This window comes from Lampris incognitus, chromosome 12 (genome assembly GCF_029633865.1).
Source record: "Lampris incognitus isolate fLamInc1 chromosome 12, fLamInc1.hap2, whole genome shotgun sequence".
In the NCBI taxonomy this organism is placed as follows: Eukaryota; Metazoa; Chordata; class Actinopteri; order Lampriformes; family Lampridae; genus Lampris; species Lampris incognitus.
Genome location: NC_079222.1, coordinates 56,225,871 through 56,249,295, shown reverse-complemented (window position 1 = coordinate 56,249,295; position 23,425 = coordinate 56,225,871). Strand labels below are relative to the sequence as shown.

The 23,425-nt window shown below is 46.1% G+C and overlaps 1 protein-coding gene across 1 annotated transcript in view; it reads left to right on the top strand.

Moving 5' to 3' along the window:
- tbc1d13 (TBC1 domain family, member 13) overlaps positions 1-23,425 on the top strand; it is a 112,991-nt gene that overhangs the window by 33,207 nt on the left and 56,359 nt on the right. The window contains exons 3-6 of the mRNA XM_056290625.1: positions 2,755-2,828; positions 2,914-2,954; positions 3,969-4,030; positions 4,463-4,562. Of these exons, the coding sequence (XP_056146600.1) occupies positions 2,755-2,828; positions 2,914-2,954; positions 3,969-4,030; positions 4,463-4,562 (277 nt within the window). The remainder of the gene's footprint in view (positions 1-2,754; positions 2,829-2,913; positions 2,955-3,968; positions 4,031-4,462; positions 4,563-23,425) is intronic.

The following is a 23,425-nucleotide window of genomic DNA, read 5'->3' as shown; positions in this document are numbered from 1 at the left end:
GTGTGTGTGTGGGGGGTGTACTGTGTATGTGTGTGTGTGTGGGGGGGTGTACTGTGTATGTGTGTGTGTGGGGGGGTTGTACTGTGTATGTGTGTGTGTGGGGGGGTGTACTGTGTATGTGTGTGTGTGTGGGGGGGTGTACTGTGTATGTGTGTGTGTGTGGGGGGGTGTACTGTGTATGTGTGTGTGTGTGGGGGGTGTACTGTGTATGTGTGTGTGTGGGGGGGGGGTGTACTGTGTATGTGTGTGTGTGGGGGGTGTACTGTGTATGTGTGTGTGTGGGGGGTGTACTGTGTATGTGTGTGTGTGTGGGGGGTGTACTGTGTATGTGTGTGTGTGGGGGGTGTACTGTGTATGTGTGTGTGTGGGGGGGGGTGTACTGTGTATGTGTGTGTGTGGGGGGGTGTACTGTGTATGTGTGTGTGTGTGGGGGGGTGTACTGTGTATGTGTGTGTGGGGGGGTGTACTGTGTATGTGTGTGTGTGGGGGGGTGTACTGTGTATGTGTGTGTGTGTGGGGGGGTGTACTGTGTATGTGTGTGTGTGGGGGGGGGTGTACTGTGTATGTGTGTGTGTGGGGGGGTGTACTGTGTATGTGTGTGTGTGTGGGGGGGTGTACTGTGTATGTGTGTGTGTGGGGGGGGGTGTACTGTGTATGTGTGTGTGTGGGGGGGTGTACTGTGTATGTGTGTGTGTGGGGGGGTGTACTGTGTATGTGTGTGTGTGTGGGGGGGTGTACTGTGTATGTGTGTGTGTGTGGGGGGTGTACTGTGTATGTGTGTGTGTGGGGGGGGTGTACTGTGTATGTGTGTGTGTGTGGGGGGGTGTACTGTGTATGTGTGTGTGTGGGGGGTGTACTGTGTATGTGTGTGTGTGTGGGGGGGTGTACTGTGTATGTGTGTGTGTGGGGGGGTGTACTGTGTATGTGTGTGTGTGGGGGGTGTACTGTGTATGTGTGTGTGTGTGGGGGGGTGTACTGTGTATGTGTGTGTGTGGGGGGGTTGTACTGTGTATGTGTGTGTGTGGGGGGGGTGTACTGTGTATGTGTGTGTGTGTGGGGGGGTGTACTGTGTATGTGTGTGTGTGTGGGGGGGTGTACTGTGTATGTGTGTGTGTGTGGGGGGTGTACTGTGTATGTGTGTGTGTGGGGGGGGGTGTACTGTGTATGTGTGTGTGTGGGGGGTGTACTGTGTATGTGTGTGTGTGGGGGGTGTACTGTGTATGTGTGTGTGTGTGGGGGGTGTACTGTGTATGTGTGTGTGTGGGGGGGTGTACTGTGTATGTGTGTGTGTGGGGGGGGTGTACTGTGTATGTGTGTGTGTGGGGGGGTGTACTGTGTATGTGTGTGTGTGTGGGGGGGTGTACTGTGTATGTGTGTGTGGGGGGGTGTACTGTGTATGTGTGTGTGTGGGGGGGTGTACTGTGTATGTGTGTGTGTGTGGGGGGGTGTACTGTGTATGTGTGTGTGTGGGGGGGGTGTACTGTGTATGTGTGTGTGTGGGGGGGTGTACTGTGTATGTGTGTGTGTGTGGGGGGGTGTACTGTGTATGTGTGTGTGTGGGGGGGGGTGTACTGTGTATGTGTGTGTGTGGGGGGGTGTACTGTGTATGTGTGTGTGTGGGGGGGTGTACTGTGTATGTGTGTGTGTGTGGGGGGGTGTACTGTGTATGTGTGTGTGTGGGGGGGTGTACTGTGTATGTGTGTGTGTGGGGGGGGTGTACTGTGTATGTGTGTGTGTGTGGGGGGGTGTACTGTGTATGTGTGTGTGTGGGGGGTGTACTGTGTATGTGTGTGTGTGTGGGGGGGTGTACTGTGTATGTGTGTGTGTGGGGGGGGGTGTACTGTGTATGTGTGTGTGTGTGGGGGGGTGTACTGTGTATGTGTGTGTGTGGGGGGTGTACTGTGTATGTGTGTGTGTGTGGGGGGTGTACTGTGTATGTGTGTGTGTGTGGGGGGGTGTACTGTGTATGTGTGTGTGTGTGGGGGGGTGTACTGTGTATGTGTGTGTGTGGGGGGGGGTGTACTGTGTATGTGTGTGTGTGTGGGGGGGGTGTACTGTGTATGTGTGTGTGTGTGGGGGGGTGTACTGTGTATGTGTGTGTGTGTGGGGGGGGTGTACTGTGTATGTGTGTGTGTGGGGGGGGTGTACTGTGTATGTGTGTGTGTGGGGGGGGTGTACTGTGTATGTGTGTGTGTGGGGGGTGTACTGTGTATGTGTGTGTGTGGGGGGGGGGGTGTACTGTGTATGTGTGTGTGTGGGGGGGGGGTGTACTGGATGGATCCAACTTGGATGAGCGCCCCTACAGACACAATTGGCTGTGTGTGGATGTGGGTATGTGTTCTAGCCGCTGCACCAGCACCTCCTCTGGTCGGTCGGGGTGCCTGTTCAGGGGGGAGCGCTGTCAGGTGAAAAGAAGCGGCTGGTGACTCCAGAGGAGGCATGTGGTAGTCTGCAGCCCTCCCCGGATCAGCAGAGGGGTGTAGCAGAGACCCGGATGGCTCAGAAGAGTGGAGTAATTGGCTGGGTACAACTGGGGAGAAAAGGGAGAAGCATATCGCTGGCTTTGCTGTATTGATTTTGAATTGTCTGGGTTGTCCCCTGGCTGTGCTGAAGTGTGCCACTACGCTGGAACTGTTCCGATGGAAGGTGCCTTGTCCTGTGACCGGGGGCACTGTGGGTGGTTTCACTAATACACTGGGGAATTCTAACACAATGACTAGTCGGGTCCAACCTCAGAATGATTCTGTTTTTCAGGATGAAGGAATTCCAAGTGGCCTTAAGTGAAGAACACATAGACTTGAAGGTACTTCGGGAACTGTGCTTCAGTGGTAAGTTTTACATTTTTATTATGATCAAATTTATCCTATTTTTCATTTGTTTTTCTTTCATTCTAGTTTCTCCATGTTTTCTTAGGTATCCCATTTGAAGGAGGCATCCGTGCCCTTTGTTGGAAAGTAAGTAGTTGTTTCTTTTCTCCCATATTGTGTCATTTTAATGTTGCTTCTTAGAGTATATATCATGTCACAGCTTTTATGTACGTGTTTGTTAACCAACATACATTGTCATCCACGTGGAGGAGGGAGAGAGGATTGTTTTTTTTTGGGGGGGGGAGTGTGGGTTTACCCCCCTTTTTTGGGGGGGGGGGGCGGGTTTCCCTCCCTTTTTCTCCCCAATTGTATCTTGCCAATTACCCCACTCTTCCAAGCCGTCCCAGTCTCTGCTCCACCCCCTCTGCCTATCCGGGGAGGGCTGCAGACAACCATATGCCTCCTCCAACACATGTGGAGTCACCAGCTCCTTCTTTTCACCTGACTGAGGAGTTTCACCAGGGGGATGTAGCACGTGGGAGGATCACGCTGTTCCCCCCAGTTCCCCCTCCCCCCTGAACAGACGCCCTGACCGACCAGAGGAGACGCTGGTGCAGTGACCAGGACACACACCCACATCCAGCTTCCCACCCGCAGACACGGCCAATTGTGTCTGTAGGGACGCCCGACCAAGCCGGAGGTAACACGGGGATTTGAACCAGCGATCCCCGTGTTGGTAGGCAATGGAATAGACCGCTATGGTACCTGGACGCCCAATAAAGCATTTCTGATTCTGAATTCTGATTCTGACCTTGACATGGTAGAATGCTAATGTGACAGTTGTATATTAAAAAATATATTTGGACACCTTAGTGTGCTATTCATACGCTTAAGTCAAGTTCTCTTTAGGAAAAAGCTGTCTTCGAAGCCAAATGTGAAGTCACATGACTCTCTGACCAAACAGCCTTGGAATGTCATTAAATACCCCTGAAGCTTTTCGTGGTGGTGTGAAGCAGGGCTTACTGTTGTCTGAGGACTGGTTCTAAAGGTGTATGATACAAGTGTAGCACTTAATTGCATTGACTAAATAGGAATTGAAAAATATGCAGAATTGTTCTTTTACCTTAATGACTTTTACTGTTTTATTTGCCCTCTTCTCAGATTCTTCTCAATTATCTACCTCTTGATAAGACAATATGGGACTCTTTTCTCAAAAAGCAGAGGTAACTAAAATCTGTCTCCTTTTAGATGCCAAGAATGGAATATCTAATGCATTTCTAGGAGATTGTTCTGTTATGGTAATTGTAAGATTTTCTTATTTATTTCTGATCATCTGCATTTGTAAGCAAATAAATGAAGTATCTTAATCCTAGCCAGCCACAGATCAAGTCGGAGAATGTAAAGTAGTGCTTCGTTATGAAAGAAACAGACTGCTAAAGATGCTGCATGCTTGGAGATCATAACTTAATATTTACATTTATTTGTTTGTTTGTTTCTCTTTCTTTCTTTCTTTTTCTTTCTTTCCTTGTATCTTTTTCGTTCTTTCGTTCTCTTTTTGTTTCTTTCTTTCTTTTTTCATTCATTTTGTTTGTTTGTTTGTTTTTTTCTTTGTTTGTTTGTTTGTTTGTTTGTCTCGTGCTCACACTGCACCATAGAGAGGTGTACTCCCAGTTTTTAAGAGAAATGATTATCCAGCCTGGCATTGCCAAAGCCAACATGGGACTGTCCAGAGAAGATGTGACTATGGAGGATCATGTAAGTTAGGTCTTCTTTCTGGTGCTGTCACCTTGTTTGTTTTAGCATACCTGCTTCAGTCAAGGTTTGGTCAAGTGGAGGCTGTGATTAACATGACATACCTCAAAATGATGATTACATGAGATAATTCCCCAGCTTTGTCACTAATTACAGCTGTAATTGGTGACAAAGCTGGCAAAAAAGGGACATCATCATTTCGATATGTCATGTTACTCACAGTCTCCACTTGACCAAACCTTGACTTGTATTAGGTAATGTTTTTTAATGCCATTTTGTCATATTAGGTGAAATTCCCAATATATACCAGGTATTCATCAAGTAAATGTACTGTGAAAACCCCAGTCTCTCTGGATGCTCCTGGGCCGAGTTCTGATTAACAAAAACCCCGTCAGTCCAAACGAAACAACCAGTTACTACTAAGTGTCCCTAACTCAGTGCCAGTCGCACTGTGTACTCACGCAGGGTAGCCCAGTGCTTCAGAAATAAAGATTAGATATTTATAGCTTGCTAAGCAAAACTGTGCTTAGAACAACAATGTTGGAGTAACTAAGAGTTTTGCTGAAAATAAAGTCGTGCATAGATGAGTAACTGCAGTACAGTTTACTGTCTTCACAGCATGAACGTGTGTCTTGGACCAAGCTCATAAGCTTCTGGTTCTTTGGAAATAGTGACCTTTATAAAGGCGTCAGCTGTAAGTTAAACGCTGCCTCACACCGGCAATGTTACGTGCATAGATTAACAATGACAAGCAAGCCCATGCACACACATGAAGATGGTTTGGAAGGAGAGGTTATGGGAAGGAAGGAAGAAGCAGAGCGAGGGTGGGGTTGGATTTTTGGGGGGTGTTGTGTCAAGATTGTCTACAGCAACTTTAAACACTTTACTTTATAGCATTCCCACTGGCAGCTATGTCGAGCTTGTACTGTCATGTATAACATAAAGCCAGTATTTTTGCATTCCTGAAATTGATAGTTCAGGTGGGAACAAACAGAACTTGGTGCCTAGTTCATCAATACCTGACAACATTTAGTATTAATAAACCTCAACTATACAAAAATAATATGTTGCTCTGGTATCGGTTTGGATCGGGACTTGATTTGGAAATGCTGGCAATCAATCAAATTTTTACTTTTTAGGTCAAAACACTGTTCCAGGGGGTGACCGGGTAGCGTAGCGGTCTATTCCGTTGTCTACCAACACGGAGATCGCCACTTCGAATCCCCGTGTTGCCTCCGGCTTTCTCAAGCGTCCCAACAGACACAATTGGCCGTGTCTGTGGGAGGAAAGCTGGATGTGGGTATGTGACCTGGTTGCTGCAGTAGCACCTCCTCTGGTCGGTTGGGGCGCCTATTCGGGGGGGGGGGGCGAATAGCTTGATCCTCCCATGTGCTATGCCCCCTGGTGAAACTCTTCACTGTCAGGTGAAAAGAAGCGGCTGGTGACTCCACATACACTCACTGGCCACTTTATTAGGTACACCTTGCTAGTACCGGGTTGGACCCCCTTTTGCCTTCAGAACTGCCTTAATCCTTCGTGGCATAGATTCAACAAGGTACTGGAAACATTCCTCAGAGAGTTTGGTCCATATTGACATGATAGCATCACGCAGTTGCTGCAGATTTGTCGGCTGCACATCCATGATGCGAATCTCCCGGTCCACCACATCCCAAAGGTGCTCTATTGGATTGAGATCTGGTGACTGTGGAGGCCATTTGAGTACAGTGAACTCATTGTCGTGTTCAAGAAACCAGTCTGAGATGATTCGAGCTTTATGACATGGCGCGTCATCCTGCTGGAAGTAGCCATCAGAAGATGGGAACACTGTGGTCATAAAAGGATGGACATGGTCAGCAACAGTACTCAGGTAGGCTGTGGCGTTGACACGATGCTCAGTTGGTACTAAGGGGCCCAAAGTGTGCCAAGAAAATATCCCCCACACCATTACACCACCACCACCAGCCTGAACCGTTGATACAAGGCAGGATGGATCCATGCTTTCATGTTGTTGACGCCAAATTCTGACCCTACCATCCGAATGTTGCAGCAGAAATCGAGACTCATCAGACCAGGCAACGTTTTTCCAATCTTCTATTGTCCAATTTTGGTGAGCCTGTGCGAATTGTAGCCTCAGTTTCCTGTTCTTAGCTGACAGGAGTGGCACCCGGTGTGATCTTCTGCTGCTGTAGCCCATCTGCCTCAAGGTTCGACGTGTTGTGCGTTCAGAGATGCTCTTCTGCATACCTCAGTTGTAATGAGTGGTTATTTGAGTTACTGTTGCCTTTCTATCAGCTCGAACCAGTCTGGCCATTCTCCTCCGACCTCTGGCATCAACTAGGCATTTTCGCCCACAGAACTGCCGCTCACTGGATATTTTCTCTTTTTCGGACCATTCTCTGTAAACCCTAGAGATGGTTGTGCGTGAAAATCCCAGTAGATCAGCAGTTTCTGAAATACTCAGACCAGCCCGTCTGGCACCAACAACCATGCCACGTTCAAAGTCACTTAAATCACCTTTCTTCCCCATTTTGATGCTCGGTTTGAACTGCAGCCGATCGTCTTGACCATGTCTACATGCCTAAATGCATTGAGTTGCTACCATGTGATTGGCTGATTAGAAATTTGCGTTAACGAGCAGTTGGACAGGTGTGCCTAATAAAGTGGCCGGTGAGTGTATATTGGAGGAGGTTGTGGTAGTCTGCAGCCCTCCCCGGATTGAGGGTGGAGCAGCGACCGGGGCGGCTCAGAAGAGGGGGGTAATTGGACAGGTACAATTGGGGAGAAAAAGGGTTGAAAATCCACAAACAAAAAGTAATGAAGAGAAAAAAGGGAGAAAACACTTTTGCTCAATATAAAAAAATGTTAACTTGCCTAACTACATTACATAATTTATTTTAGGTGTCTAAACTTTTACAATATTTGCCATTTATACATTTTTGCAAGATTACAACAATAAACAAAAAAAAAAAAACCAAAAAAAAACAATGACAGCTCCACCGTCAAACAACTAAAAATTCACACAGCCTGTTGGCCTTATTGTTGAAACTTTATATTGTGCTGTACACTTGCTGCACCTTCACTCTATCCTGGTACCAGTACAACACCTGTAAACCTCCTCTCACTCCTTTCCTGGTACCAATACACTCTTACTGCAGCTGCTGTACCTCACTGCTCAGCATCTGTAAACCTCCTTTCTCTCTATCGTGGTACCAGTACACTCTTACTGCAGCTGCTGTACCTCACTGCTCAACACCTGTAAACCTCCTTTCAGCCTATCCTGGTACCAGTACAACACCTGTAAACCTCCTCTCACTCCTATCCTGGTACTAATACACTCTTACTGCAGCTGCTGCACCTCACTGCTCTACATCTGTAAACCTCCTTTCACTCTATCGTGGTACCAGTACAACACCTGTAAACCTCCTCTCACTCCTTTCCTGGTACCAATACACTCTTACTGCAGCTGCTGCACCTCACTGCTCAGCATCTGTAAACCTCCTTTCTCTCTATCGTGGTACCAGTACACTCTTACTGCAGCTGCTGTACCTCACTGCTCAACACCTGTAAACCTCCTTTCAGCCTATCCTGGTACCAGTACAACACCTGTAAACCTCCTCTCACTCCTATCCTGGTACTAATAAACTCTTACTGCAGCTGCTGCACCTCACTGCTCTACATCTGTAAACCTCCTTTCAGCCTATCCTGGTACCAGTACAACACCTGTAAACCTCCTCTCACTCCTTTCCTGGTACCAATACACTCTTACTGCAGCTGCTGCACCTCACTGCTCAGCATCTGTAAACCTCCTCTCTCTCTATCGTGGTACCAGTACACTCTTACTGCAGCTGCTGTACCTCACTGCTCAACACCTGTAAACCTCCTTTCAGCGTATCCTGGTACCAGTACAACACCTGTAAACCTCCTCTCACTCCTATCCTGGTACTAATACACTCTTACTGCAGCTGCTGCACCTCACTGCTCTACATCTGTAAACCTCCTTTCTCTCTATCGTGGTACCAGTACACTCTTACTGCAGCTGCTGCACCTCACTGCTCTACATCTGTAAACCTCCTTTCAGCCTATCCTGGTACCAGTACACTCTTACTGCAGCTGCTGCACCTCACTGCTCTACATCTGTAAACCTCCTTTCAGCCTATCCTGGTACCAGTACAACACCTGTAAACCTCCTCTCACTCCTATCCTGGTACTAATACACTCTTACTGCAGCTGCTGCACCTCACTGCTCTACATCTGTAAACCTCCTTTCAGCCTATCCTGGTACCAGTACACTCTTACTGCAGCTGCTGTACCTCACTGCTCAACACCTGTAAACCTCCTTTCAGCCTATCCTGGTACCAGTACAACATCTGTAAACCTCCTCTCACTCCTATCCTGGTACCAATACACTCTTACTGCAGCTGCTGTACCTCACTGCTCAGCATCTGTAAACCTCCTTTCTCTCTATCGTGGTACCAGTACACTCTTACTGCAGCTGCTGTACCTCACTGCTCAACACCTGTAAACCTCCTTTCAGCCTATCCTGGTACCAGTACAACACCTGTAAACCTCCTCTCACTCCTATCCTGGTACTAATACACTCTTACTGCAGCTGCTGCACCTCACTGCTCAGCATCTGTAAACCTCCTCTCTCTCTATCGTGGTACCAGTACACTCTTACTGCAGCTGCTGCACCTCACTGCTCAGCACCTGTAAACCTCCTTTCAGCCTATCCTGGTACCAGTACAACACCTGTAAACCTCCTCTCACTCCTATCCTGGTACTAATACACTCTTACTGCAGCTGCTGCACCTCACTGCTCTACATCTGTAAACCTCCTTTCTCTCTATCGTGGTACCAGTACACTCTTACTGCAGCTGCTGCACCTCACTGCTCTACATCTGTAAACCTCCTTTCAGCCTATCCTGGTACCAGTACAACACCTGTAAACCTCCTCTCACTCCTATCCTGGTACTAATACACTCTTACTGCAGCTGCTGCACCTCACTGCTCTACATCTGTAAACCTCCTTTCAGCCTATCCTGGTACCAGTACAACACCTGTAAACCTCCTCTCACTCCTATCCTGGTACTAATACACTCTTACTGCAGCTGCTGTACCTCACTGCTCAACACCTGTAAACCTCCTTTCAGCCTATCCTGGTACCAGTACAACACCTGTAAACCTCCTCTCACTCCTATCCTGGTACCAATACACTCTTACTGCAGCTGCTGTACCTCACTGCTCAGCATCTGTAAACCTCCTTTCTCTCTATCGTGGTACCAGTACACTCTTACTGCAGCTGCTGTACCTCACTGCTCAACACCTGTAAACCTCCTTTCAGCCTATCCTGGTACCAGTACAACACCTGTAAACCTCCTCTCACTCCTATCCTGGTACTAATACACTCTTACTGCAGCTGCTGTACCTCACTGCTCAACACCTGTAAACCTCCTCTCTCTCTATCGTGGTACCAGTACACTCTTACTGCAGCTGCTGCACCTCACTGCTCAGCACCTGTAAACCTCCTTTCAGCCTATCCTGGTACCAGTACAACACCTGTAAACCTCCTCTCACTCCTATCCTGGTACTAATACACTCTTACTGCAGCTGCTGCACCTCACTGCTCTACATCTGTAAACCTCCTTTCAGCCTATCCTGGTACCAGTACACTCTTACTGCAGCTGCTGTACCTCACTGCTCAACACCTGTAAACCTCCTTTCAGCCTATCCTGGTACCAGTACAACATCTGTAAACCTCCTCTCACTCCTATCCTGGTACTAATACACTCTTACTGCAGCTGCTGCACCTCACTGCTCAGCATCTGTAAACCTCCTCTCACTCCTATCCTGGTACTAATACACTCTTACTGCAGCTGCTGTACCTCACTGCTCAACACCTGTAAACCTCCTCTCTCTCTATCGTGGTACCAGTACACTCTTACTGCAGCTGCTGTACCTCACTGCTCAACACCTGTAAACCTCCTTTCAGCCTATCCTGGTACCAGTACAACACCTGTAAACCTCCTCTCACTCCTATCGTGGTACCAGTACACTCTTACTGCAGCTGCTGCACCTCACTGCTCAGCATCTGTAAACCTCCTTTCTCTCTATCGTGGTACCAGTACACTCTTACTGCAGCTGCTGTACCTCACTGCTCAACACCTGTAAACCTCCTTTCAGCCTATCCTGGTACCAGTACAACACCTGTAAACCTCCTCTCACTCCTATCCTGGTACTAATACACTCTTACTGCAGCTGCTGCACCTCACTGCTCTACATCTGTAAACCTCCTTTCAGCCTATCCTGGTACCAGTACACTCTTACTGCAGCTGCTGTACCTCACTGCTCAACACCTGTAAACCTCCTCTCACTCCTATCCTGGGACCAGTACAACACTTGTAAACCTCCTCTCACTCCTATCGTGGTACCAGTACACTCTTACTGCAGCTGCTGCACCTCACTGCTCAGCATCTGTAAACCTCCTTTCTCTCTATCTTGGTACCAGTACACTCTTACTGCAGCTGCTGTACCTCACTGCTCAACACCTGTAAACCTCCTTTCAGCCTATCCTGGTACCAGTACAACACCTGTAAACCTCCTCTCACTCCTATCCTGGTACTAATAAACTCTTACTGCAGCTGCTGCACCTCACTGCTCTACATCTGTAAACCTCCTTTCAGCCTATCCTGGTACCAGTACAACACCTGTAAACCTCCTTTCAGCCTATCCTGGTACCAGTACAACACCTGTAAACCTCCTCTCACTCCTATCCTGGTACTAATACACTCTTACTGCAGCTGCTGTACCTCACTGCTCAACACCTGTGAACCTCCTTTCAGCCTATCCTGGTACCAGTACAACACCTGTAAACCTCCTCTCACTCCTATCCTGGTACTAATACACTCTTACTGCAGCTGCTGCACCTCACTGCTCTACATCTGTAAAACTCCTTTCTCTCTATCGTGGTACCAGTACACTCTTACTGCAGCTGCTGCACCTCACTGCTCTACATCTGTAAACCTCCTTTCAGCCTATCCTGGTACCAGTACAACACCTGTAAACCTCCTCTCACTCCTATCCTGGTACTAATACACTCTTACTGCAGCTGCTGCACCTCACTGCTCTACATCTGTAAACCTCCTTTCAGCCTATCCTGGTACCAGTACACTCTTACTGCAGCTGCTGTACCTCACTGCTCAACACCTGTAAACCTCCTTTCAGCCTATCCTGTTACCAGTACAACACCTGTAAACCTCCTCTCACGCCTATCTTGGTACCAATACACTCTTACTGCAGCTGCTGCACCTCACTGCTCAGCATCTGTAAACCTCCTTTCAGCCTATCCTGGTACCAGTACAACACCTGTAAACCTCCTCTCACTCCTATCCTGGTACTAATACACTCTTACTGCAGCTGCTGCACCTCACTGCTCTACATTTGTAAACCTCCTTTCAGCCTATCCTGGTACCAGTACACTCTTACTGCAGCTGCTGCACCTCACTGCTCAGCACCTGTAAACCTCCTTTCAGCCTATCCTGGTACCAGTACAACACCTGTAAACCTCCTCTCACTCCTATCCTGGTACTAATACACTCTTACTGCAGCTGCTGCACCTCACTGCTCTATATCTGTAAACCTCCTTTCAGCCTATCCTGGTACCAGTACACTCTTACTGCAGCTGCTGTACCTCACTGCTCAACACCTGTAAACCTCCTTTCAGCCTATCCTGGTACCAGTACAACACCTGTAAACCTCCTTTCTCTCTATCGTGGTACCAGTACACTCTTACTGCAGCTGCTGCACCTCACTGCTCTACATCTGTAAACCTCCTTTCAGCCTATCCTGGTACCAGTACAACACCTGTAAACCTCCTCTCACTCCTATCGTGGTACCAGTACACTCTTACTGCAGCTGCTGCACCTCACTGCTCAGCATCTGTAAACCTCCTTTCAGCCTATCCTGGTACCAGTACAACACCTGTAAACCTCCTCTCACTCCTATCCTGGTACCAATACACTCTTACTGCAGCTGCTGCACCTCACTGCTCAGCATCTGTAAACCTCCTTTCTCTCTATCGTGGTACCAGTACACTCTTACTGCAGCTGCTGTACCTCACTGCTCAACACCTGTAAACCTCCTTTCAGCCTATCCTGGTACCAGTACAACACCTGTAAACCTCCTCTCACTCCTATCCTGGTACTAATACACTCTTACTGCAGCTGCTGTACCTCACTGCTCAACACCTGTAAACCTCCTTTCAGCCTATCCTGGTACCAGTACAACACCTGTAAACCTCCTCTCACTCCTATTCTGGTACCAATACACTCTTACTGCAGCTGCTGCACCTCACTGCTCAGCATCTGTAAACCTCCTTTCTCTCTATCGTGGTACCAGTACACTCTTACTGCAGCTGCTGTACCTCACTGCTCAACACCTGTAAACCTCCTTTCAGCCTATCCTGGTACCAGTACAACACCTGTAAACCTCCTCTCACTCCTATCCTGGTACTAATACACTCTTACTGCAGCTGCTGCACCTCACTGCTCAGCATCTGTAAACCTCCTTTCACTCTATCGTGGTACCAGTACACTCTTACTGCAGCTGCTGTACCTCACTGCTCAACACCTGTAAACCTCCTCTCACTCTATCCTGGTACCAGTACACTCTTATTGCAGCTGCTGCACCTCACTGCTCAAGACCTATAAACCTCCTTTCACTCTATCCTGGTACCAGTACACTCTTACTGCAGCTGCTGTAACTCACTGCTCAGTATCTGTAAACCTCCTCTCACTCTATCCTGGTTCCATTACACTATTACTGCAGCTGCTGCACCTCACTGCTCAACACCTGTAAACCTCCTTTCACTCTATCCTGGTTCCAGTAAACTCTTATTGCAGCTGCTGTACCTCACTGCTCAACACCTGTAAACCTCCTTTCACTCTATCCTGGTTCCATTACACTAATACTGCAGCTGCTGCACCTCACTGCTCAACACCTGTAAACCTCCTTTCACTCTATCCTGGTTCCAGTAAACTCTTATTGCAGCTGCTGTACCTCACTGCTCAACACCTGTAAACCTCCTTTCACTCTATCCTGGTACCAGTACAGTCTTGCTGCAGCTGCTATACCTCACTGCTCAACATCTGTAAACCTCCTTTCACTCTATCTTGGTACCAGTACAAACGATACATGACTATTACTGCAGCTGCTGTACCTCACTGCTCAGCATCTGTAAACCTCCTTTCACTCTATCCTGGTACCAGTACACTCTTACTGCAGCTGCTATACCTCACTGCTCAACATCTGTAAACCTCCTTTCACTCTATCCTGATACCAGTACACTCTTGCTGCAGGTGCTGCACCTCACTCCTGTAAACCCTGTAAACCTCCTTTCTAGGTTGTCAGTACTGAACCACAGGCTTGGACTCAAAATGCAGACTCAGTCTCAGTTCACAAAAATCAGTACTTTTAATAAAAACGAGGTCGGTACACAGGTGATCAGATAACAAGGCAACAGTGTCCAAATCGGCAGGCAAAAGGCGAGGTCAAAAAAGGCAAAAACAGGTCAGGAAACTATAGGGTTCAAGAAACTCACACAAGGAAAAAATGCTGGAACGCTGTCACAAGGAACAAGAAGAACTGGCACATAAGGAAGGGAACACTAAGACTATATACTCTGGAGGAGGGGAGACAATGAGACACAGGTGCAACACATTAGGGCAGGACAGGTAATCACACAGGAGGGAGACACATGAGGGCAGGAAGTAAAGGACCTGAAACGAGACAAGAGCTGAGTATCAAGATAAAACAGGAAGTACTAATACACTCTTACTGCAGCTGCTGCACCTCACTGCTCTACATCTGTAAACCTCCTTTCAGCCTATCCTGGTACCAGTACACTCTTACTGCAGCTGCTGTACCTCACTGCTCAACACCTGTAAACCTCCTTTCAGCCTATCCTGGTACCAGTACAACACCTGTAAACCTCCTCTCACTCCTATCGTGGTACCAGTACACTCTTACTGCAGCTGCTGCACCTCACTGCTCAGCATCTGTAAACCTCCTTTCTCTCTATCGTGGTACCAGTACACTCTTACTGCAGCTGCTGTACCTCACTGCTCAACACCTGTAAACCTCCTTTCAGCCTATCCTGGTACCAGTACAACACCTGTAAACCTCCTCTCACTCCTATCCTGGTACTAATACACTCTTACTGCAGCTGCTGTACCTCACTGCTCAACACCTGTGAACCTCCTTTCAGCCTATCCTGGTACCAGTACAACACCTGTAAACCTCCTCTCACTCCTATCCTGGTACTAATACACTCTTACTGCAGCTGCTGCACCTCACTGCTCTACATCTGTAAAACTCCTTTCTCTCTATCGTGGTACCAGTACACTCTTACTGCAGCTGCTGTACCTCACTGCTCAACACCTGTAAACCTCCTTTCAGCCTATCCTGGTACCAGTACAACACCTGTAAACCTCCTCTCACTCCTATCCTGGTACTAATACACTCTTACTGCAGCTGCTGCACCTCACTGCTCAGCATCTGTAAACCTCCTTTCACTCTATCGTGGTACCAGTACACTCTTACTGCAGCTGCTGTACCTCACTGCTCAACACCTGTAAACCTCCTCTCACTCTATCCTGGTACCAGTACACTCTTATTGCAGCTGCTGCACCTCACTGCTCAAGACCTATAAACCTCCTTTCACTCTATCCTGGTACCAGTACACTCTTACTGCAGCTGCTGTAACTCACTGCTCAGTATCTGTAAACCTCCTCTCACTCTATCCTGGTTCCATTACACTAATACTGCAGCTGCTGCACCTCACTGCTCAACACCTGTAAACCTCCTTTCACTCTATCCTGGTACCAGTACAGTCTTGCTGCAGCTGCTGTACCTCACTGCTCAACACCTGTAAACCTACGTTCACTCTATCCTGGTACCAGTACACTCTTACTGCAGCTGCTATACCTCACTGCTCAACATCTGTAAACCTCCTTTCACTCTATCCTGGTACCAGTACAAACGATACATGACTATTACTGCAGCTGCTGTACCTCACTCCTATCGTGGTACCAGTACACTCTTACTGCAGCTGCTGCACCTCACTGCTCAGCATCTGTAAACCTCCTTTCACTCTATCCTGGTACCAGTACACTCTTACTGCAGCTGCTATACCTCACTGCTCAACATCTGTAAACCTCCTTTCACTCTATCCTGATACCAGTACACTCTTGCTGCAGGTGCTGCACCTCACTCCTGTAAACCCTGTAAACCTCCTTTCTAGGTTGTCAGTACTGAACCACAGGCTTGGACTCAAAATGCAGACTCAGTCTCAGTTCACAAAAATCAGTACTTTTAATAAAAACGAGGTCGGTACACAGGTGATCAGATAACAAGGCAACAGTGTCCAAATCGGCAGGCAAAAGGCGAGGTCAAAAAAGGCAAAAACAGGTCAGGAAACTATAGGGTTCAAGAAACTCACACAAGGAAAAAATGCTGGAACGCTGTCACAAGGAACAAGAAGAACTGGCACATAAGGAAGGGAACACTAAGACTATATACTCTGGAGGAGGGGAGACAATGAGACACAGGTGCAACACATTAGGGCAGGACAGGTAATCACACAGGAGGGAGACACATGAGGGCAGGAAGTAAAGGACCTGAAACGAGACAAGAGCTGAGTATCAAGATAAAACAGGAAGTACAAGACAAAGAACACTGGGAGAAACAAAAGATAACTTAACTATCCAGACGGGGCGTGACATAGGTCCCCGCTGTGTTGCTCTCAGCTCCCTGCTTGCATCAGGCCCCTTGGGCCTGCAGGTGTGATTTACGGTGTACTCCGGGCTGCTGGGTGCGACCTGTGCAGGGTGCTTGGACCCCGTTAATACCTGCCTGCAAGTCTAGTTGTAATTAAAACTAGTATAATTATCTGTTAACTACCCCTCGTCTTTCATCTGTTACTATCTGCAGATGTTTAGTTTTCCCAAGACTTGCTCTGTATTGACAAGCGAATTCACAAAGATTGGATTGCGGCGACTGATAGCATCGTGAATTGCACATCACTTGCAGCCACTATCTGCCCCGTCTCAAGGTCCGATTCACAAAGAAATTTCACAAAGATATTTCACAAATGATATTTTTTTTTATCACTTTAGTTTTTATTGAAGTTTTTAGGTCAATACAAACATGGCATCCGTATTCAGAAGTAAACATTGAATTATCTACATTTACTTGCACACAAGCCCAACAGGGCAACTCAAAACAAACAAAAAAAAAAACACAAAAAAAAATGAACTACAAGAGCTTCCTGTGGGTCTAACTTTCCAGTCTTAAGTATTGTCATGAATTATGTTGTCGCGTGTTTGCTCCTTAAACCATGTCCATTTCTTCCACTGGTCTTCCATCCGAGGTACTGTAAGTCTCAATCGATGAGTCAGTTTTTCCATTGTATGAATGTCCTCCACTATTTCCATCCATTGTCCTTGTGTGGGGGCGTCCACCTGGCACCATTTTCTTGTGATTGCCTTCTTAGCAGCAATCAGCAGTATCTTAACCAAACATCTATCACTTGGCCCTATATCGTCGTTTTTAAAATTACAGAAATAGAGGGTCATATAGCACTTAGGGAAGTCATATCCAAGTACCTTTTATATTACATCATGAACCATCTCCCAAAACATCGCTAGCTTATTACATTTCCAAAATATATGCGAGTGGTCTACATCCCCTGTTCCACATTTCCTCCAGAATGACAGTTTGGTGCTGGAGTATCTATTTTTGATTTTTGGTGTAATAAAAAAACGTATCAGATTTTTCCAGGAGAATTCACTCCATATCCGCGAACTAGTGGAGGATTGATGAACTTTCCACATATTCTGCCAGTCCTCCTCTGTAATTTCTGTGCCAAATTCTAATTCCCATTTTTCTTTTATATATGTAGTTGAGTGTTTATTAGCAGTGAGAGCTTGATATAGTACAGATATAGTCCTAGATTTTCTCCCTTTATATGCGTTAATTATAATTTGGAATCACGCTGTTCACCTCCATGGAGGGTCCTCTCCTGATACGTTTGTTGTAATAATCCCTTAATTGTAAATATCTAAAGAAGTCATGATTCTCCAAATCAAACTTGTCTTTCATACCCTGAAAACGCTCCATCTCCCCTTTTTCCTCTAGAGTGCACCATGCTGTGATTCCCCAGTTAACCCACAGTTTAAAAACTGTATCATGCCTCGCTGGAGTAAAGTCTCTATCATATGCTACCCATCTCAATAACTATCTCATCTTTTAAACCATAACTCCAGTGTAAATAATGTGACTGAATCCATGTGGGTTTTTGTTTTCTTGTATACTTCTTTATCCCCTAAAATATTCTGAATAGGGTACCAACCATATTCCCTTTCCATGACTTTCCATTTGGCCATGTAATCTTGCCTACACCAGTCAACAGCATATCTCAGCTGGGCAGCTTTGAGATATTCTTTTAGATTTGGTAAACCCATACCTCCCTTTTCCTTTGAGAGTTGGAGAGTTTCATACCTTACTCTGGGCTTCTTCCATCCCCAAATAAATCTAGATATTGTCCTATCCCACCTATCAAATTGAGCTTGAGTCACCTCTACAGGCAACGATTGGAATAGGTAAAGAAGCCTTGGTAGAATATTCATTCTAACTGTCTCAATTCTTGAGCTGAAGTCAAGTGGCAGAGTGGACCATCTATCAATATCCTTTTGCATCACATCGTTGATCTTGCCGTAATTTGCTTTATGTAATTTAGACAATTCTTTGGTAATGTAAATTCCCAAATATTTGATTTTGTTTAGATTTCAATTAAAGTCAAATTTTCCCTTGAATTCTGTGGTTGGAGTATAATTGAGAACTAGCACCTGTGTTTTTGAGATGCTAATTTTATATCCGGATAAATGACCATATAGTTCTAGTGGCTTCATTAGTCGAGGGAGTGATGTATGTGGTTGCTCAAGATAGGCTATGACATCATCAGCAAATAGCCCCACCATGTGGACAGTGCCATTCACTGTCACTCCATTAATTCCTTCATTTTGGCGAATGGCCTCCGCTAAAGGCTCAATGAATAACGCGAACAGTGTCGGAGACAAACAGCATCCTTGTCTTGTCGACCTCTGCAAACTGAACTTGTCCGTTAAACTCCCGTTTATTTTAATCCGTGCATTAGGTTGTTGATATAATGTTTTAATGCACTGTATCTCATGAATCCGGTTTGATCTTCATCTATCAAATCACCTATGAATGAGTTTAACCGTTTGGAGATAATTGTCGTATATATTTTATAATCTACATTTAATAATGAAATAGGTCTGTAGTTCCCACAATATTCTTTATCCTTTCCCGGTTTTGGAATGACTGTGATTATTGCCTCTGACCATGATGGTGGTATCTTATTATTGTGAAGTGTCCAATTGAAGGATCTCAGAAGTAACGGTGCCAGCTCTTCCCTAAACACTTTGTACCATTCTGGGGTATCCATCGCTGCCCGGGCTTCTATTGTTTTTCAAAGAATTTATTGCATCTATCACCTCTTCCATCTTGATGTCAGCTGTTAATTTGTCATTTTGGAGCCGGCCAATTGAGGGTAAATCTAATGAATTCAAAAAGGTATTAATTTGCGCTTCGGGTGCAGGTGTGGGTTGTGAATATAGCTCTTTATAATATCCCAAAAATATGTCCTCTATGCTTTCTGGTATATTCATTAACTCATTTGAATGGGGGTCTCTGATCTTATGTATATGGCCAACTGCTTGCTGTTTGCGAATACGTTTTGCCAACAGTTTAGTTGCGCACGGGCCTGTTTCATATTATCTTTGTTTGAGAAACAAGCTTTTTTTTTCTCAACTTCATCTAACAGTTCTTTAGTAATGTCTGACTTAGCCGATTTGATTTGCTCCAACACCACGGGGTTTCCCGCAGTCTGGTATTCCCTCTCCACTTCTCTTAACCTGTCCGTATTCTTTCTGGATATAATTGATCTTGCCTTTTTGATCAATGCTGAATGCGCTATTAACTTTCCCCTGATGACCGCCTTCATGGCATCTCAAAATATTGTTGGGTCTACTTCCCCATTGCTGTTTTCTTCTAGATATGTCCGAATATCCGCCTTTAACATAATCTTACTCTGCTCACTATTCAGTAGACCCACATTAAACCTCCAAACCGTATTTCGCTTTCTACAATTGAAATTAATTTCTAAATATACTGGATTGTGATCTGAGATATCTGCCCCTCCAATCCTACACTCCTTTACTCTGTAAATATCGTCATTGCTCATAAGGAAATAGTCTATCCTTGAATGAACTTTATGTACAGCTGAGTAATATGTATAGTCTTTTTCCTGAGGGTGTAATTGTCTCTACACATCATCCATCCCCATCTCTTCCAGTGATATATTTACAAATCGAGTGACCTGTGTTTTAGTCCTTTTGATACTGGTCGTATCTATTTTGTGATTCAAAACGACATTCAAATCTCCCCCACAAATTAAGATCCCCTCTGACTCGTTTGCTATCTCATCAAACAAAGATTTAAAAAATCTTTTATCACTTTCAGGAGGGGCGTATATATTTACCAATGTCACTGGTTTGTTCTCTAACCTCCCCTTCACTATAATATACACTCACTGGCCACTTTATTAGGCACACCTGTCCAACTGCTCGTTAACGCAAATTTCTAATCAGCCAATCACATGGCAGCAACTCAATGCATTTAGGCATGTAGACATGGTCAAGACGATCGGCTGCAGTTCAAACCGAGCATCAGAATGGGGAAGAAAGGTGATTTAAGTGACTTTGAACGTGGCATGGTTGTTGGTGCCAGACGGGCTGGTCTGAGTATTTCAGAAACTGCTGATCTACTGGGATTTTCACACACATCCATCTCTAGGGTTTACAGAGAATGGTCCGAAAAAGAAAATATCCAGTGAGCGGCTGTTCTGTGGGCGAAAATGCCTTGTTGATGCCAGAGGTCAGAGGAGAATGGCCAGTCTGGTTCGAGCTGATAGAAAGGCAACAGTACCTCAAATAACCACTCATTACAACCGAGGTATGCAGAAGAGCATCTCTGAACGCACAACACGTCGAACCTTGAGGCAGATGGGCTACAGCGGCAGAAGACCACACCGGGTGCCACTCCTGTAAGCTAAGAACAGGAAACAGGCTACAATTCGCACAGGCTCACCAAAATTGGACAATAGAAGATTGGAAAAACGTTGCCTGGTCTGATGAGTCTCGATTTCTGCTGCGACATTCGGATGGTAGGGTCAGAATTTGGCGTCAACAACATGAAAGCATGGATCCATCCTGCCTTGTATCAACGGTTCAGGCTGGTGGTGGTGGTGTAATGGTGTGGGGGATATTTTCTTGGCACACTTTGGGCCCCTTAGTACCAATTGAGCATCGTGTCAACGCCACAGCCTACCTGAGTATTGTTGCTGACCATGTCCATCCCTTTATGACCACAGTGTTCCCATCTTCTGATGGCTACTTCCAGCAGGATAACGCGCCATGTCATAAAGCTCGAATCATCTCAGACTGGTTTCTTGAACATGACAATGAGTTCACTGTACTCTAATGGCCTCCACAGTCACCAGATCTCAATCCAATAGAGCACCTTTGGGATGTGGTGGACCGGGAGATTCGCATCATGGATGTGCAGCCGACAAATCTGCAGCAACTGCGTGATGCTATCATGTCAATATGGACCAAACTCTCTGAGGAATGTTTCCAGTACCTTGTTGAATCTATGCCACGAAGGATTAAGGCAGTTCTGAAGGCAAAAGGGGGTCCAACCCGGTACTAGCAAGGTGTACCTAATAAAGTGGCCAGTGAGCACTCACATGGCGCGTTATCCTGCTGGAAGTAGCCATCAGAAGATGGGAACACTGTGGTCATAAAGGGATGGACATTGGTCAACAACAATACTCAGGTAGGCTGTGGCGTTGACACGATGCTCAATTGGTACTAAGGGGCCCAAAGTGTGCAAAGAAAATATCCCCCACACCATTACACCACCACCACCAGCCTGAACCGTTGATACAAGGCAGGATGGATCCATGCTTTCATGTTGTTGACGCCAAATTCTGACCCTACCATCCGAATGTCGCAGCAGAAATCGAGACTCATCAGACCAGGCAACGTTTTTCCAATCTTCTATTGTCCAATTTTGGTGAGCCTGTGCGAATTGTAGCCTCAGTTTCCTGTTCTTAGCTGACAGGAGTGGCACCCGGTGTGGTCTTCTGCCGCTGTAGCCCATCTGCCTCAAGGTTCGACGTGTTGTGCGTTCAGAGATGCTCTTCTGCATACCTCGGTTGTAATGAGTGGTTATTTGAGGTACTGTTGCCTTTCTATCAGCTCGAACCAGACTGGCCATTCTCCTCTGACCTCTGGCATCAACAAGGAATTTTCGCCCACAGAACTGCCGCTCACTGGATATTTTCTTTTTCGGACCATTCTCTGTAAACCCTAGAGATGGATGTGTGTGAAAATCCCAGTAGATCAGCAGTTTCTGAAATACTCAGACCAGCCCGTCTGGCACCAACAACCATGCCACGTTCAAAGTCACTTAAATCACCTTTCTTCCGCATTCTGATGCTCGGTTTGAACTGCAGCAGATCGTCTTGACCATGTCTACATGCCTAAATGCATTGAGTTGCTGCCATGTCATTGGCTGATTAGAAATTTGCGTTAACGAGCAGTTGGACAGGTGTGCCTAATAAAGTGGCCGGTGAGTGTATATAACAACAGGTCATCTGCATAAAGTGTTACCTTATGCAATTTACCACCTCGTGAGATACCTTTAATGCCATCCTCTGCCCTAAGAACTATAGCAAGTGGCTCAATTGCCAAATTGAACAGGTAAGGAGAGAGGCTGCAGCCCTGTCTGCAGCCCCTATGGAGTGAAAAATAATCAGAAATAATATTATTCGTCCGCACTGCGGCTGTCAGTGAGCAATACAATATTTTAACCCATGCTAGGAATGAGAAACCAAAGCCAAGCCTTTCTAGAACAGCAAATAGATATTGCCATTCGATGCGATCAAATGCCTTCTCAGCATCTAAAGAAATCACTACTTCTGTCTGATCTACGGAATGTGGTCTGACAGTACATTAAATAGGCGGCGCATGTTATAGAATGACTGCCTGCCTGGTATAAAACCAGTTTGATCAGGGTTAACAACCGTTAGGACAACAGTTTCAATACGAGTGACCAAGATTTTTGTAAGGATTTTGTAGTCACAATTCAACAAGCTTACAGGGCGGTAGGAGCCACACAGTAGGGGATCTTTGTCTTTTTTAGTAACACTGATATGATTGCCTGCATCATAGTTTGGGGGAATTTCTGTTGGTTAAAAATTTCCTGATACAACAGGTTAAGTATTGGTGCCAGCTTGGTAGCAAATTCTTTATACATTTCAATTGTGAAACCATCCGGACCCGGTGCTTTGTTGCTCTGCATGGATTTAATTGCTTGTATCGCTTCCTCTGTTGATATCTATCTGTCTATCTGTGCTCTGTCTTCAAGGGCAATTTTTGGTATGGTCAGACCGTCTAAAAAAGTGAAAATATGCGACAAGTCGCTGGGCGGTTTTGAACTATAAAGGGTAATATAAAATTGTTTAAACTGGCTATTGATGTTGCCAGGGTTGGTAGTCTTTACCCCAGCTGCTGTGCAAATTTCAGAAATAGTGTTAGCGGCTGTGGACTGTCTAACCTGATGGGCTAATAGTTTTCCAGCTTTCTCTCCATGCTCATAAAATGCCTGTTTTGATTTAAAGAATAATTGTTCTGTTTGTTTAATGGAGAGATTGTCGAATTCTGTTT